The sequence below is a fragment of the Nannospalax galili genome, unplaced genomic scaffold (genome assembly GCF_000622305.1).
Source record: "Nannospalax galili isolate Female #2095 unplaced genomic scaffold, S.galili_v1.0 scaffold445, whole genome shotgun sequence".
Lineage (NCBI taxonomy): Eukaryota > Metazoa > Chordata > Mammalia > Rodentia > Spalacidae > Nannospalax > Nannospalax galili.
The window spans coordinates 2,735,724-2,748,916 of NW_008354184.1; the positions used below are offsets into that span (position 1 = coordinate 2,735,724).

General features: G+C 56.2%; 1 protein-coding gene across 11 annotated transcripts; it reads right to left on the reverse strand.

Annotated features, from left to right (window-relative positions):
- Nucleotides 1-400: 400 nt before the first annotated feature.
- Kctd17 (potassium channel tetramerization domain containing 17) lies at nucleotides 401-10,877 on the reverse strand. Of its 11 annotated transcripts, XM_008851324.2 has the most exons (9): nucleotides 10,588-10,877; nucleotides 9,402-9,510; nucleotides 6,785-6,876; nucleotides 5,884-5,979; nucleotides 3,992-4,117; nucleotides 2,759-2,852; nucleotides 2,524-2,595; nucleotides 2,085-2,172; nucleotides 401-1,237 (listed from the first exon to the last, which is right to left on the reverse strand). In XM_008851324.2, exons 1-9 carry the CDS (start codon nucleotides 10,840-10,842, stop codon nucleotides 1,168-1,170), a joined length of 1,002 nt encoding a protein of 333 aa, XP_008849546.1. In that variant the 5' UTR covers nucleotides 10,843-10,877; the 3' UTR covers nucleotides 401-1,167. The 11 variants fall into 11 exon arrangements, with proteins under 11 accessions (XP_008849546.1, XP_029410947.1, XP_029410946.1 ...); XM_029555087.1 differs by lacking the exon at nucleotides 2,524-2,595; XM_029555086.1 differs by lacking the exon at nucleotides 2,524-2,595 and having other exon boundaries at nucleotides 2,759-2,870.
- Between the last annotated feature and the right edge of the window lie 2,316 nt (nucleotides 10,878-13,193).

Sequence of the window (13,193 nt, forward strand, 5' to 3'; positions counted from 1 at the left end):
AGCTCGCCTTCAGGGACTGCATGTCCTCAGGGATGTGGTGACGTTCTCCTGACTGGGAAACAGGCAGGAGGGTTCCTTGGGTCAGGTGAGCCTTAGGGATCACTACCAAATGTGGGGAAGCTTGAAGGCCTGGTGCAGCCAGCAGGAAAGAGAAGCTGAGGGCCCAGGTTCTCAGAGAAGGGGAACAGAAATGGAGGGGTATCCTGGGGTTCAGGATACACAGGGCTGCTGGGCAGAGGACTCAGTCACACTCCAATCTCTTCCCGCAGCATGTGGAAAAATGACAAAAGGGAGAGGACCTCGGGTTCAGGAAAAAGCCTCATCTCTTTGCGTGGGCCCACCTCACCTGAGTTTGGGCCCTGTTCCCCCAAGTGGTGCAGAAAAAGGAAGTCAGCCAGGCCAGGCTGTTGGTTCAGGTTTATTCACGGTGTTGTGGAACACAGCTGACAGATGTGTGCCCATCCCAGGGGGTCAAGACACAGGAAGGGCAGCTGAGTCCCTGTCACACCTGACCCAGCTTCGGGCAGAGAGTGGACTCCCCTTCCCCGTCACAAGTTCCTGGGCAGCCCCACTGTCTATAGCCAGGGCTCGCCATAGCCAGATGAATGGTGGCAGGGAAGCCAAGGTGACGCCTTCCTTCCTGCAGGGCTAAATTCCCACACTGCCCCCACCAACCAATACCCGAAGACACAGTGCCCCACTTGAGGGCTATAGACTTCCCCGAGAAGATGAAGGCCGGCAGCCCCAGCCATGCAAGGGCTTCCAGGCACCCTCATTCCTCCTTGCACCCTCACAACAACCCTGTGAGGTAGGTGTGTGGAGGGGTGACCCTATGGGGTCAACAAGGAGACTGAGGCTCAAGGAGGTGACATGACTGGGTTGGGGGGAGGGAGTGTATCTGCCATGCAGCAGGGGGACCCAGGCGAGGGGACAAAGGGGCCTGAGAGGTAAGGGTGGACAGTGCCACACTTTGGCTGTGGGCAGGTGACTCTGCCTGGGGACCCCAGGGCCCATCTCAGGCCTTTTGCGGTCCCAGTGGGCCCCAGGCCTGGGCCTGGAGGCAGGAGTGAGTCCCAGCCCAGCAGGTGCAGGCAGCAGTGACAGGGGAAAGGGCAGGTCTTCCTCCTCCGGCCAGGGGCCCACCCCGTAGTACAAAAATAAAGGATTTCAGATCGGAACCCCAAGTCCCTGGAGGTGATCTGGGGGCTCACATCCGGGTGCCTCTGGCTTGTAATAGCTAGAAAATAAGAGGGAGGAAAGAACAGAAGGAAGAGGAGAAGGGGGTCAGAAAACCGGGGGAGGGGGTGGTGAGGAAGGGGTGATGCCAGGGCAGGAGAGTTGGGAAGAGACAGTGGGAAGGAGGGGGAGGGAGGGAGGGAGAGAGGGAGAGAGAAAGGCATGTGAGTCCCAGGCTGGCTCTGAAGAGAAGTGGGGCTGAGGCCCAGAGGAAGTGGTGTCAGAACCGGGGAGGGGAGCAGCTGCCAGTTTTGGGCTGGTGAAGGCAGTCTGGGGAAGCCAGATTCTGTCAAGACTCTAAACCAGGGTGGGGCAGGGCTGGGGATGGCAGATCACAGCTATCCCAGGCAAAACAGGTCACAGGGAGCCGCTCTCCCTTCCCATTTTAGAATCAAACTGTGGCAGGGAATTGCCCAAGGCCACACGCAGGTATGTAGGGCTGACCAGGGGCTGCGGTCACCTGTCGGGGCTTTTCTGCCTCCTTCATGGGCTCTGGCAGACTCCTCGTCAGCCAAGGGATGCCACATGTGGCCTGGCCTCCCCACCCCATGGAAGTAGGGGACACAGTGCCACATGCAGTGTCACATAAACTCCTGGACATGCAGGATGAGGTGGAGGCATGAGGCACCGCAGTCCTCCCCTCCCCAGCCTGGCTTCAGCACCCACGCCATAGGCCGGCAGGTAGGAGAGTCCCCACCTCTGTCCTTGGGTCCTCACCCCAAGGCCCAGATAGGATGAGACTTTGGTGGGTGGAGAAAATCAGCCGAAAGCTCGGCTCAAGTCCAAGTACAAGAGATGAGCACCCTCCTTGCTTCCGCCCCTCCCTCCAGCTCTGCCAGGCTACAAACCAGGGACGGCAGCTCTGGGGGCGGGCGCGGGGCCGAGGAGCTCTCACAGCAAGCTCAGGCTCGGGTCTGGGAGGGTGCGGATGGGGACCTGCAAGGAGGAAATGTGAGGAGGCAAGCGGGAACCATGGGGCCTGTGGCCAAAGCCAGCCTCAGAGCTGCCCTGCTGGGCTGGAGGGCACAGAGCAGGTGCGACCACGCCCCTCCTCCCCAGGCCAGGAGGCGGAAGGGGCTGGAAGGGGCACAGGAGGCGGCAGGCAGGATGCTTGGGGATACAGGGCCAGGGGGCCCGGGGAGAGGGCATGGGAGACTGGGACCAGGGCAGCCCCAGGGTGGAGGCGGGAGCAGGCGGAGAGGAAACCTGGGCAGGGGCAGAGAGGGAAGAGGCAGGGTGCAGATGAGATCCAGGAGGAAGAGGAGGTGGATGAAGATGAAGCAGGACCTCCAGCAGGAAGCGGAGGAGGAGGCGGTGGTGGGAGGGAGAAAAGGTTAGCGGGATCCTGAGATGACAGGGCTGCAAGAGAAAGTGAGAGAGGGATGGTTATGGGCGCGGTGCCAGGCGCTGAGCTAACCCTGGTGGCCCGCCCCCACAGTCCCAGGCTGCAGCTGCTCCAGCAGGGAGAGGGCGGGAGGCCCGGGTTTTCATTAGCAATCGTCCTCTTGGGGGCGGGCTGCACCTTTCTCCTGGGCATCCGCCTCCACCTGCACCTGGGCCACCTCCACCTCCTCCACCTCCTGCCGCCGCTGCTCCTCCAGTTGCTCCTCGGCACTCTGCGCACCCGCCGCCGACCAGGGAAGAGAGAGTGGACACACTGACAAGGGGGCTGGGCTGCGGGCGGCTGTCCACAGGGACCCCCGACCTCAGGACAGAGGGGCAGGCAGGATGAAAGGGGCCTTGGGGGAGGGAGGACTGCAGTGAAAACAGCTGCGGCATCTTCACAGGAATGCTGAGACCAACCAGGCTGCTGTTACAGAGCCAAGCTGTGGCTAAGGCTAGAAAAGGAGCCATCGGGCTCCTGGGAAGGCCTTACTTTGGAGGAAAGATCCGGAGCAGACAGTCAAGGATGATCCCGAGTGGTCACCAACCCGATCTAGATGCCAGCAACAGCGTCTGGCATCCTGGACCCAAGGAGGTGACATGGGGAGGCAGAGCAGCAGGGCACCCCGCACTCTTACAGGGCAGAGCCAGCCACTGGTATGGACGGGGGCACAGGAATCACAGCAGGAGTTGGGGGCATGGGAAGCCAGAGTTCCTAGGACTCTAGTACATAGGCACAAGTCCCTGAAGGAACAAACTTCCTCCTTCTCAGACTGGCTCATGCCTACTGGGCAGGCCAGTATTTTGTCAGAGGGGACAGGGCCACACTTACTCCCTCATCACAGGCTGGCTTCCGGCTGTGCCCTTGGAAGGCTGCTGCCTAGGCTAGAGCCCATATCCTTCAGACAGAGCACCCGAAAGGCCTGACCTAGGCTGAATGGGGACAGTCACCAGTCTCTGGGGAATAAACCAGCCATTTAGGAACCTAGGAGTTCAAAGCTTGAATCAACAGAGTTTGTGGCCCCCTTCCCCCTTCATAGAGACACAGCAAAGGTGCTAAGAGAGACTTGTCAAACGTCACACGGAGCAGCATGCCACGCTGAGCTCTAGTTGTGTGCTCAGTCTTGTACCATAATGCTGCCATGTGCCTCCATTCAAGAGGCACTGAGCACACCCTGCCTGTTCCCTCAGGATGTGCCTCACTGTTCTCAAGCCTGGGCCACCGGTGGGCTGACTGGACTGTGGTGACATGGGATGGATGACACTGGCTGTGACCATGACCATGGGTGTTATGCAGGTAGAGCAGGAGGGAGGAGGAAGCAGCGGGATGGGGATGGGGAGGGTGCCATCTTCACACAGGTCCAGGACTCACCTTGGACTTACGGCTGGACTCAGAGCTTAGGCCATGTGGGGAGCTGTGGAGCTCCTTGGACACCACACACAGGAACTCGGCCTGATCCTCACTGCCATAGTTGTAGGAGGAGCCGATGTTCACTAGCTGAGGGTAAGACACCAAGAGAACAGGGACGAAGGGTGAGGGAGGGGACAGGGGAGACACAGACAGCCATCCATGTGTCCACCCAGCTCTGTTCATGGGGGCTGGCCAGGACGCTCCTGGTCTTCCAGAGGCACAGAACACAGGAAGTCAGTATCTTTGGTCCCCATCCACACCTCTCCTGGCTTGGCTAGACTTGACTCCAGAGGAGGGGACAATAACATCCTCCACCTCATCCCACAACCAGATGTCACTTCCAGAGAGCAGGCAGAGGCCTATGGTGGCCAGGCTGTTCCCAGTCCAGATGTGGCTGTAGCAGCCCCAGGACTAGTTTGTAGGGTAAAGCTGGAAGGGTAGAATAGTCCCTTCATTCTCAGAAGAGGCAGCCCAGTCCTGAGGCTGTAGGACCCAGGCTGGTGGCCCATGACCTGCTGGCTCAGCCTCTGGGAACCCGAGCAACTGCACAACTGCCTCACGGGCGCTCAGCGTGGCTTCCTTCATCCTGGGGCCCTGAGAGGCACCAAACCCATACGGCCCTTCTGACTACAACATCACTGCATGGGACGGGCCTTTGAGCTCCTGAGGTCCAAGTAAGCAGGCAGAGGCAGCAGAGGCCAAGAGAGACAGTGGTCTGCTGGAGGTCCTGTAGCTGGAAGAGGTGGGCTAGAGACCAAAGCCCGAGAGCCTTCACATCCTCCCCAGGGTCTTATACACTTAAGACACAGCATGTCTAGGGTTTTTTGTTTTGTTTTGCTTTGAGACAAGGCGTCGTGTGGCCCACGCCAGCCTCAAACTTGCTACATGGCTGAGCATGACCCTGAACTCTGCCTCCACCTCCCAAGTACAGCTGTGGCTATTCTAATAGTTGGAATGACACAGGTGCTAATGAGGAGTCCTAGCCAAGCCCAGGGCCTTTCCTTATACCCTTCTCCTTTCACAAAGGCCCTGTAAGGAGGTATCCTAAACCCACACCCAGGAGGCAAAGGCGCAGAGAGGACCAGCCTGCTGCAGTGGGAACAGTGACAGAGCGGAGCTGGAGGGGATGCCCGCTTCTGCTCCCTGCTGGTTGGCTGGCTTCCCCATGCTATTCTGGGGGTCCAGACTTACCTTTCTCTGCCTTCAGGGAGGTGAGGGGCCACTGCAGACTAATTGAACTCTACTGCTCTCAGGGAAGACCTGACCTTGACTCACTTCAGGGGCTAAGTCCTCTAGAAACCTGAGAGACAGAGCACACTGCATCATGAGGACAAAGCTGCTTAACAGTCTCCCACTGGCCAACTGCCTATGGCCTAGAGGCACTGCAAGTCACTACAAGTAACTCCTGGGAAGGCACTGCCTGGGGCTTCCTGCAAAGGGATGATGCTTATCACGGTGCGTGTCTGTCATGAGCCCAGGAAAATGCTACCAGAGGTATGGCAGGGATTCCACGCAGTCTGTGGCTCTGGTCTCCTATGCCTGAGCTGTACCTGAGGACCAGAGACTGGCTGCTATGCAGTCCTCCAGCGACCAGGATACCCAGTGGCAAGGGTGCCTTGCTCCTTCAAAGTCCATCTGTGCCTGGTAGGGATGGGATTCTCCAGTCTTGCTTAGCTCCATTCAAGAAGGCCCCAGGTTAGGGAGCCTTTGGAGCCCCAGATTCCTCACCAGGTTAGGGCTGGGGGAGGGTGGGGATGACCAGAGGCTGAGGCTGCAGGAAGGAAGGGCATGTTCTGGTAGGATGCTGAAAGGTCCAGATACAGGCCCTTGGGTGCTCCTTGTGCCCAGCTCACCTGCTCAAAGCGCCAGCCATCAGACATGGTGGAGACCATCTGTGTGAGTTCCTCTTCCTGGCACTGCAGCACACGGTACACATGTTTGGGGGGCACCTGTGGGTACAAGAATTACATGGAGGGCATCTCTGAAGGCACCAGGTATCTACCTGCCCCCTCCCCAATCGTATACCTAGAGGGAGGAGAGAGTCATGCTCTGAGCACCTAAGTTCTAGGTGCTCCCTATGCATGGCTCACTACTCTCAAGACCCCTATGCATTATAGAGCTTTATACTGAGATCTCAGAGAGGTTCGGTTACTTGTCCAAGGTCACCCAGCTCAAGGGTGGCAGAGCCGTATGTGGAACTTGGGTGATACAAGAGGGAAGCAGGGCAGGACTCAGAGGGACATTCTGGGTTACCAATCAAGTCGGGCCTTAATCTCTTCAGTTTCAGTTACTAGAAGGCAATGCCTCACCCTGTCTCCCAGCTATGGCCCCCAGGTAGGTGGAGACTGAGGCCATCTGTTCCTGCAGACTGGTCCTTGAGGCCTGGGAATCTGAGCTCTGAAGCCTGAAGAGCTCATGTGTACCCCTTGGGGGACTACCTAACACCCTGAAACAGACATTTACTCATCCTGGGGGCCCTGTGCCGCCACTGCCACTCACTGTGAGCAAGAGATGGGAGGACAACTCTGAGCATTTCTATATTCTACAGGAGGAAACCAAAGAGGGGCACGAGGGGTCATAGGTCATATAGCAGGTGTCAAAGCAGAGACAGAATCCCAGCTGTGCATCTCCAGCTGGGGCCCATGCTGGGCAGCCTGGAGCCCAGGAGGCCTCCCCTGTCAGGATGTTTAGCTTTCCCATCTCCTCTCCATCCCCTGCCCCTCCTTCTGTTGGCCCTGCTCCCTCTCTCCAAACCTGGGTCACTGTGTAGTCTTTCTCCTCCATTCGATCTTTGATGATACGGATCAGTGGGCCGATGTTGTAGAACTCAGCTTCCTCCAGAACCCCTGGGACACAGAGCAGCTTAGTCACTTTTACTGTCTCTGCGCCCCATTCTCCTTTGTCCCCGAACCCACGTCTTGCTCTGGTTACATGCTGGGAAAAAGTCCATGAGCTCAGGGGCTAAGCTCTAGGGATGTGGCTCTGCTGGTTAGTGTTTGGCTAGCATGCACAAAGCCCTGGGTTTGATCCCCAGCAGTGAATAAACCTTGAGTGATGGTATACGCCAGTAATCCTAGCTCTTAGGAGGTAGAGGCAAGAAGATCAAAAGTACAAGGCCATCCTTGGCTACATATGGCAAGTTTGAGGTCAGCTTAGGCTATCCGAGTCTCTGCTTAACTAAAGCAAAAGGGAACATTTCCTCCTTAGCCCCTCACATGAGGGGCTGGTATATCACCCCTCAGCCAGACCTGTCTCCTCTGTTGTGCTGAGCACAGTGACCCAGGGCTACCTGCTGGTCCACATCCTGGGTCTGTTCTGGGCATCCAGTAAGAGGGCTCATTGAGACTGTGCCCCGGAATACCGCAGGGAGGGCCTGGCCACTCCGCTGCATTCCTCCACTTACTGAGCACATGTTGAGCAGCAGGCATGTGCCGGGAACATCACATCTTTACGGCATTAGATGTGGGTACTTTCTTCATGTCCGCTGAACAACTGGGGAAACTCAGGCTCTGACAGAGAAGCAGCTTGTCCAAGATCACATGGCCTGTAAGCTTCTGGGCAAATGCAAGCACCTCAGCCTTTGGAGCCCCAGATTCCTTACCAGAAGTAAATAGCTTTTGTGCATCCTCAGCTACCACTTAACAGTTTGTAAAGTTCTTGTGGGTCCATCAGATACATTTATCTAAGAGATCAAGTGAGGCATCCTCACTCCTATTTGGTGAAGTGGGACAAGTTCCCAGCTGTCTGGACTGCCAGAAGCTTCTGCAGGGCAAGGGGGCTGCTGGACTTTCTACAGACAGGACTCACCATAGACTGTGTGCATGTCCCCTCAAAAATTCATCTTTTGAAACATGCCAGTGTGATGGGGGGATAAAGGCTAGAGAGGTCACGAGAGCCCTAACAAGAAGAGACCAACAGCCAGTGTCTGAACAGCATACAAAAAGTGGGCAGTTTGCAACATGGAAGAAAACTGCTAGACACACCCCTGCGAGCTGGGAGGAATCAGCATCTGCTGTTGTTATAGGGCCCCAGTCTCTGGTACCTCATTACAGCAATGTTCTCCACTGTGACCCCGTTACTTTCCCAGGACATGCCAGAGGGGATAGTCAGGAAGGATCACTGCTTGAGTGACAGAAATCTCCCAGTGCCTGGTAAAGACAGGTGACAGACATGTCACCCCACACTGTGCACCTCAGGGCCAGGTACCTGGGTCCATGAGAGGAACTCTGTACGTGTACCTTCCCTACTGCTTGGTGAGGGACTCCTCGGATAGGAGTCTGGTGGCCCAGAAAGGTTAACTAACATTTTCACTGTCACAGAGCTAGTAAGCCTAGTTCCTGGGCCTGGTTCCTCCAGATGCTCCCTCACCCTGTCTGAAGGGCTATGAGAAGCCAGAACCTGTAAACAGGTGTTGCCTGTGATGCAACTGGGATGTGAGCCTCCCGTCCCTGAGGGATCTGTGCCTGAGTCCAGGCCCTACCCACACTGTCTGTTCCCCTAGGACTGCCAGGCAACTATCTATCTACGTCAGCTCTGAGCATGAAAACCTCCCCTACATCTAGGTCACTGTACCCCACTGGGGTCAGCCAGAGAATACAATAGCTTAGAGCCAGGGCTGTGTGAGATACCCCAAGCACAAAGGACCCATGTCATCTACAGTTTCAGTGTGGGTCATCATGCCCATTTTGTTAACAACAGTGGACATACAGAGAAGACTGGCATGTCCAAGCTGGTTTGACTAGATCAAGCTGATGCAGAGCCACACTCAGTGTCCATAGAATAGTTGATTTGGGACTGAATGTAGTCCCTGCCCCTGACCCATTCTCAACCCTGCTTCCCTGGATGTGGGCATCTGCAAGTCCGGAAGGGGCCAAAGCCTGCCTCCTCCAACAACCACCACTGAGCTGCGGAGGCTGCCAGCTTTGGGGAAGAGCCACTCCCTCAGTCCAAAGGCTGATGGCAAGCCTGTGCTTGGGAGACACTGGATAGGGCAGAGAGAGAAGGCTCTGGCTCTTCCCTCCTCCAGCCTTGGGGCATTACAGGCCACACCTGGCTTCCCAGGAGGCCAGAGTGAAAGAACATTCCCGCTGGCAGCAGAGGCCTCAGGCCTCCTCACAGCCACAGTGGCTTCAGCTTCCTTCATCCTCTTCCTGTTTCACCATCACTTCCCTAATAGCACTCAGTGATAGGTCAGGCCTGTCACCTTGGCAGAGACCCTGGGAACAGAATCCCACCCTGGGATGGCAAGAGGCAGACAATATAGGAGAAAGCAGATATTTGGGGAGAAATAGCTTTGGGCCTCCCCTGGAAGGCTCTGCCAGGCTGCAGAGAGCAGAGCTAGGCCATGGGCCAGCCCACTGAACCAACTCACCCTCCTCAGCCATGTCCTTGTCCAGCACCAGCTTGCCATGGCGGAGGAAGTTCAAGATGGGCCCGAAGTAGGTGGGGTCACGGTCAATGAGGTAGGCCCCCGTCTCATCCTGTGGAGGAGATGACCACAGGCAGTGAGAGGTGTGTAAGCCTCTCCCAGCCCGGCCCCAAACATAAGCTCAACTCACTGCATACTTCGAAAGGTCTGCTGGCAGGGAGAGAGGGAGGGTGGCGGGGTAGAGCAACAAGGTCCTGGGTTCAAATTCTGCCTTTGCCTTTTCTAGGCTGTGTGACCTTGGGCCTATCGCCTAAACTCTTGGAGTCTCTCTCTTCTTCCTCATAATTAAGGGATAACTGTGAGCATGCAGTGTGACAGGAGGTCTCAGTGGTCCCCAGCTCAGAAGGGCTCAGGGATTTTCCCTCTTTGGAGGTTGCCCCCCAGAGCCAACCCCACCATCCACCAGATGTTTGCAAGTTTCCAAAGGAGTTGCTCTGATTGGATGCTCAGGGTGGCATCAGTAAAACCCAGCAGAGAATGCTGGAACATCAAGAGGCTGGGGACTTGCCCAAGGACACAGCATTGGGCAGGTCACAGAATGGGGACCAGGGAACCTTAGCGGCTATCTCCAGAGTCCTTTCAGACGAGGAGGCCGCCGAAGTCTGTGAGGGACGCTCTCCCCACCATACTCCCGCAGCCCTCGACCCCAGGTGGAAGAAGAGCTGGGTGAGCCCACAAATGATACCTTTTGGACCAGGGGTCTTCCCACATTAAGCCGGGCTCCAAAGCACCCAGGCCTTCTATACCAAGGCCTTCTGTACCGCACCCCAAAGGCCGGGAGAACTGGCCGCATCACCTCCTGTCTGTCCCAGCGCGGGAGTCAGCCCGGACAGCAGGGCAGGCCCAAGCACACCCGTCCCTCCCCGCGGCCTCATAGTAGGGGAGCGTCCCCGATCCAGGGCAGCGCTCCAAGGCTCCAAATGGCCGCGGCCTGCGTTGTCCCGTTGCCACGGCAATGGGCACAGCGCTCCCTCTCAGCTCCATTTCCTCCCCCTCCTCCTGCCAGGGCTCCCCGCCTCAGGCTCTCCGGAAAGGAAGGCCGCCGAGGTCCCCAAGCCGACGGACGCGCGAGCCGGACTGGCCCGGAACTCGGAGCAGGCGGCCGGGACCCCGCCGCCCATTGGCTCACCCGGTCCGATTGCAGCTCTTCGCCTTGACACAGGCGGCTGAGGAAGGACTTCTGCTCCCGACACAGCGTCTGCCGGGTGGTCAGGAACACCGTGCCCCCCACGTTCAGCCGCACCCACTTGCCCCAGGCGCCCCCGGCGTGGCTACCCGCCCCCGCCGGCGGCGCTGCCTCCCCGGCCTCCATCCTCATCGCCGACCTCGGCGTCTGCATCCTCCGCTCAGCGCGCGCTGCAGGCGGGTACCAGGCGCGAGGCATGCCGGGAGCTGTAGTCCCAGCGCCAGAGCCAGGGCTTGGGGCTGGAGCTGGGGCTGAGGCTGAGGCTGGGGCGGGGCTGGCTGGTGTTGGTGCAATTTGTCCCGCCCGCCCAAGGCTCCTCATTTCTTGGAAGTAGGTTGCACGCTAGGTTTCTCCAAGTAGCCTTTTAGGTTCTAGGGCACTAGGAAAACAGTGATCCCTAAAATAGCCATCTCCCTGTTCTCCTTGTGCAGACCCCAGCAGTGGAACGTGCCTCTGACATGCTAAGTCGCTGAGCTGCACCAATAGAGTATTTGATTTTTCGCTGAGGTGAGGCACACAGGGATGAAGGTGGGTTGCTGCCTCTTCCCCCCAGAAATTGTTTGAAGATGAATAGTTGGACTTAGGGCTGGCTGAGGACTGTGTGTGTGGGGGTGCTATATAGACATATTACTGACTTAAGCTCTCAGCAACTTTATCAGGCTGGTGTCACTATACCCAGTGCACAGAAGGGATCACAGATGCACACAGCTATCAGTGACATGTACATTTCCACACTAGAGTCTTTTTCTTGTGTCCTGAGGTTGTCGGGGATCCCTGGGAAAGATGTCTAGCGAGGCAGAGTTGAGAGGACACTATATCAAAGTCAAAAGAACTGACTTTGCCATCTGGCTTGGTAGGCTGAGAAGTTGGGGAGGTCTCAGTGTGGAGGGGGAAGAGGCAGACTGAGCCCACTGGGGGCAGCCTGGCAGTAGAAGCAGGCTCAAAGAATGGTGCCACCTACAGAGGGCTGGGTCTTCCCATATCAGTAAATATAATCAAGACAATCTTCCCCAGACATGTCAGGTTAACCTGACTAGACAATCCTTCATTGGGATTAGGGTGATTCTAGGTTGTGTAAAACTGACAAAACTAACCATCAGGAGAGATGAGTAGAAAAAACCCTGGAAGGACAGAGACCAGGTCTTCTCCCTTCAGGCTATACTTCTGTTTGTTGTATTCTCCGGAGAGGGCTCTGTTGTAAGTGCCTGGCCGCAGGCAACCACAAGGAAGAGATTACCATCCCCGGTATCCTCAAGATCATATCCCAGGCATATTCTGTCACAACAAGAAGGCAACGGCCACCAGTACAGAGGCCGCTGCACACTGAGGGTTTTTCCTGGTTTGAGTGGTGCCCATCTGTTGGTTGTCATCAATCTAGGACTCCTAGATATTGATCCTCCTTCCCCATGCCCATCTTACAGTTGATAAGGCCAGTCTCAGAGACCAGGATTCTTCCTAGTTGGTTTAAGAGGATGTTATGGAGAGCAGAGTCAGCCTCAAAGCTTGGTTCATTGACTCAGAAACCTCAGCTAATAATCATTCCATCCTATTGTCTCTAAGGATCCCATAACACCCCTCCAGTGGCCTTCTTAAGGTCGCATCACATATGAGGAGACCACAGTCCACACAGCTGGTCCAAGCAGGCCAGTCTACACCCAGAAGAGGGGCAATGTCTCCTTTTGGCTCTAATCCTGGAGGTGTCAAATGAAGGCTGGACCAACACCTTGGACCTCAAGTAAGGAAGAAGTCCCGCCTCAATTCCCCTCCTCCTCTCAGAGTCTCCACCTCACTGGACACAGAACCCGCTCAATAGACATCTAAAATTCTCCCATCTGTTAGTTGATATTGCGTTATTATGATGAAACCACCAAGAGGAAGAAAAAAATTTTGTTATTTTGCTCATGGTCCTGTGGTTTGCTGGTTTCATTGCTTTTAGTTTCCCTTTGGGGGCCATGCCGGGGCAGTACTGGGGATTGACCTAGAGCCTTAGGCAAGCACGGGTGCCACTGAGTTACAGCTCCAGCTTTTACATAGGCTCTTGAGCCTGGAACAAGGCAGAGCATCATAGCAGAAAAGCCAAGGGGAGGAAAGCTGCTTACCTCAGGGCAGTCAGGAAGGAGGGAGGGAGGGAGGGAGGGAGGGAGAGAGAGAGAGAGAGAGAGAGAGAGAGAGAGAGAGAGAGAGAGAGAATGAATCATATCCACAGTGACCCATTTCTTCTAACTAGGCCTGACTCTCAAATACCCATTCAGCTGTAAACTCATCAATGGGTTAATTCATTGATGAAATTAGTACCCTTGTGCTAATCACCCCCTGCAATAGAACTGAATCTTCTACACATGAGTTGGGGGGTGGGCATTTCATATCCAACCCACAACCCATCTAAAGTGACACTCACTGATGAAGGACACAGCTTAGAACCAGGTAGCAAGATCCAAGCTCCCCTAAACAGAGTCAAGAGTAGCCAACACATTCCACGTCTGGACTTTTGTCTGGCCTGTTTGGGTGGAAGAGCAGAATGTGTTGGAAATCTTTACCCAGCTGTGGAA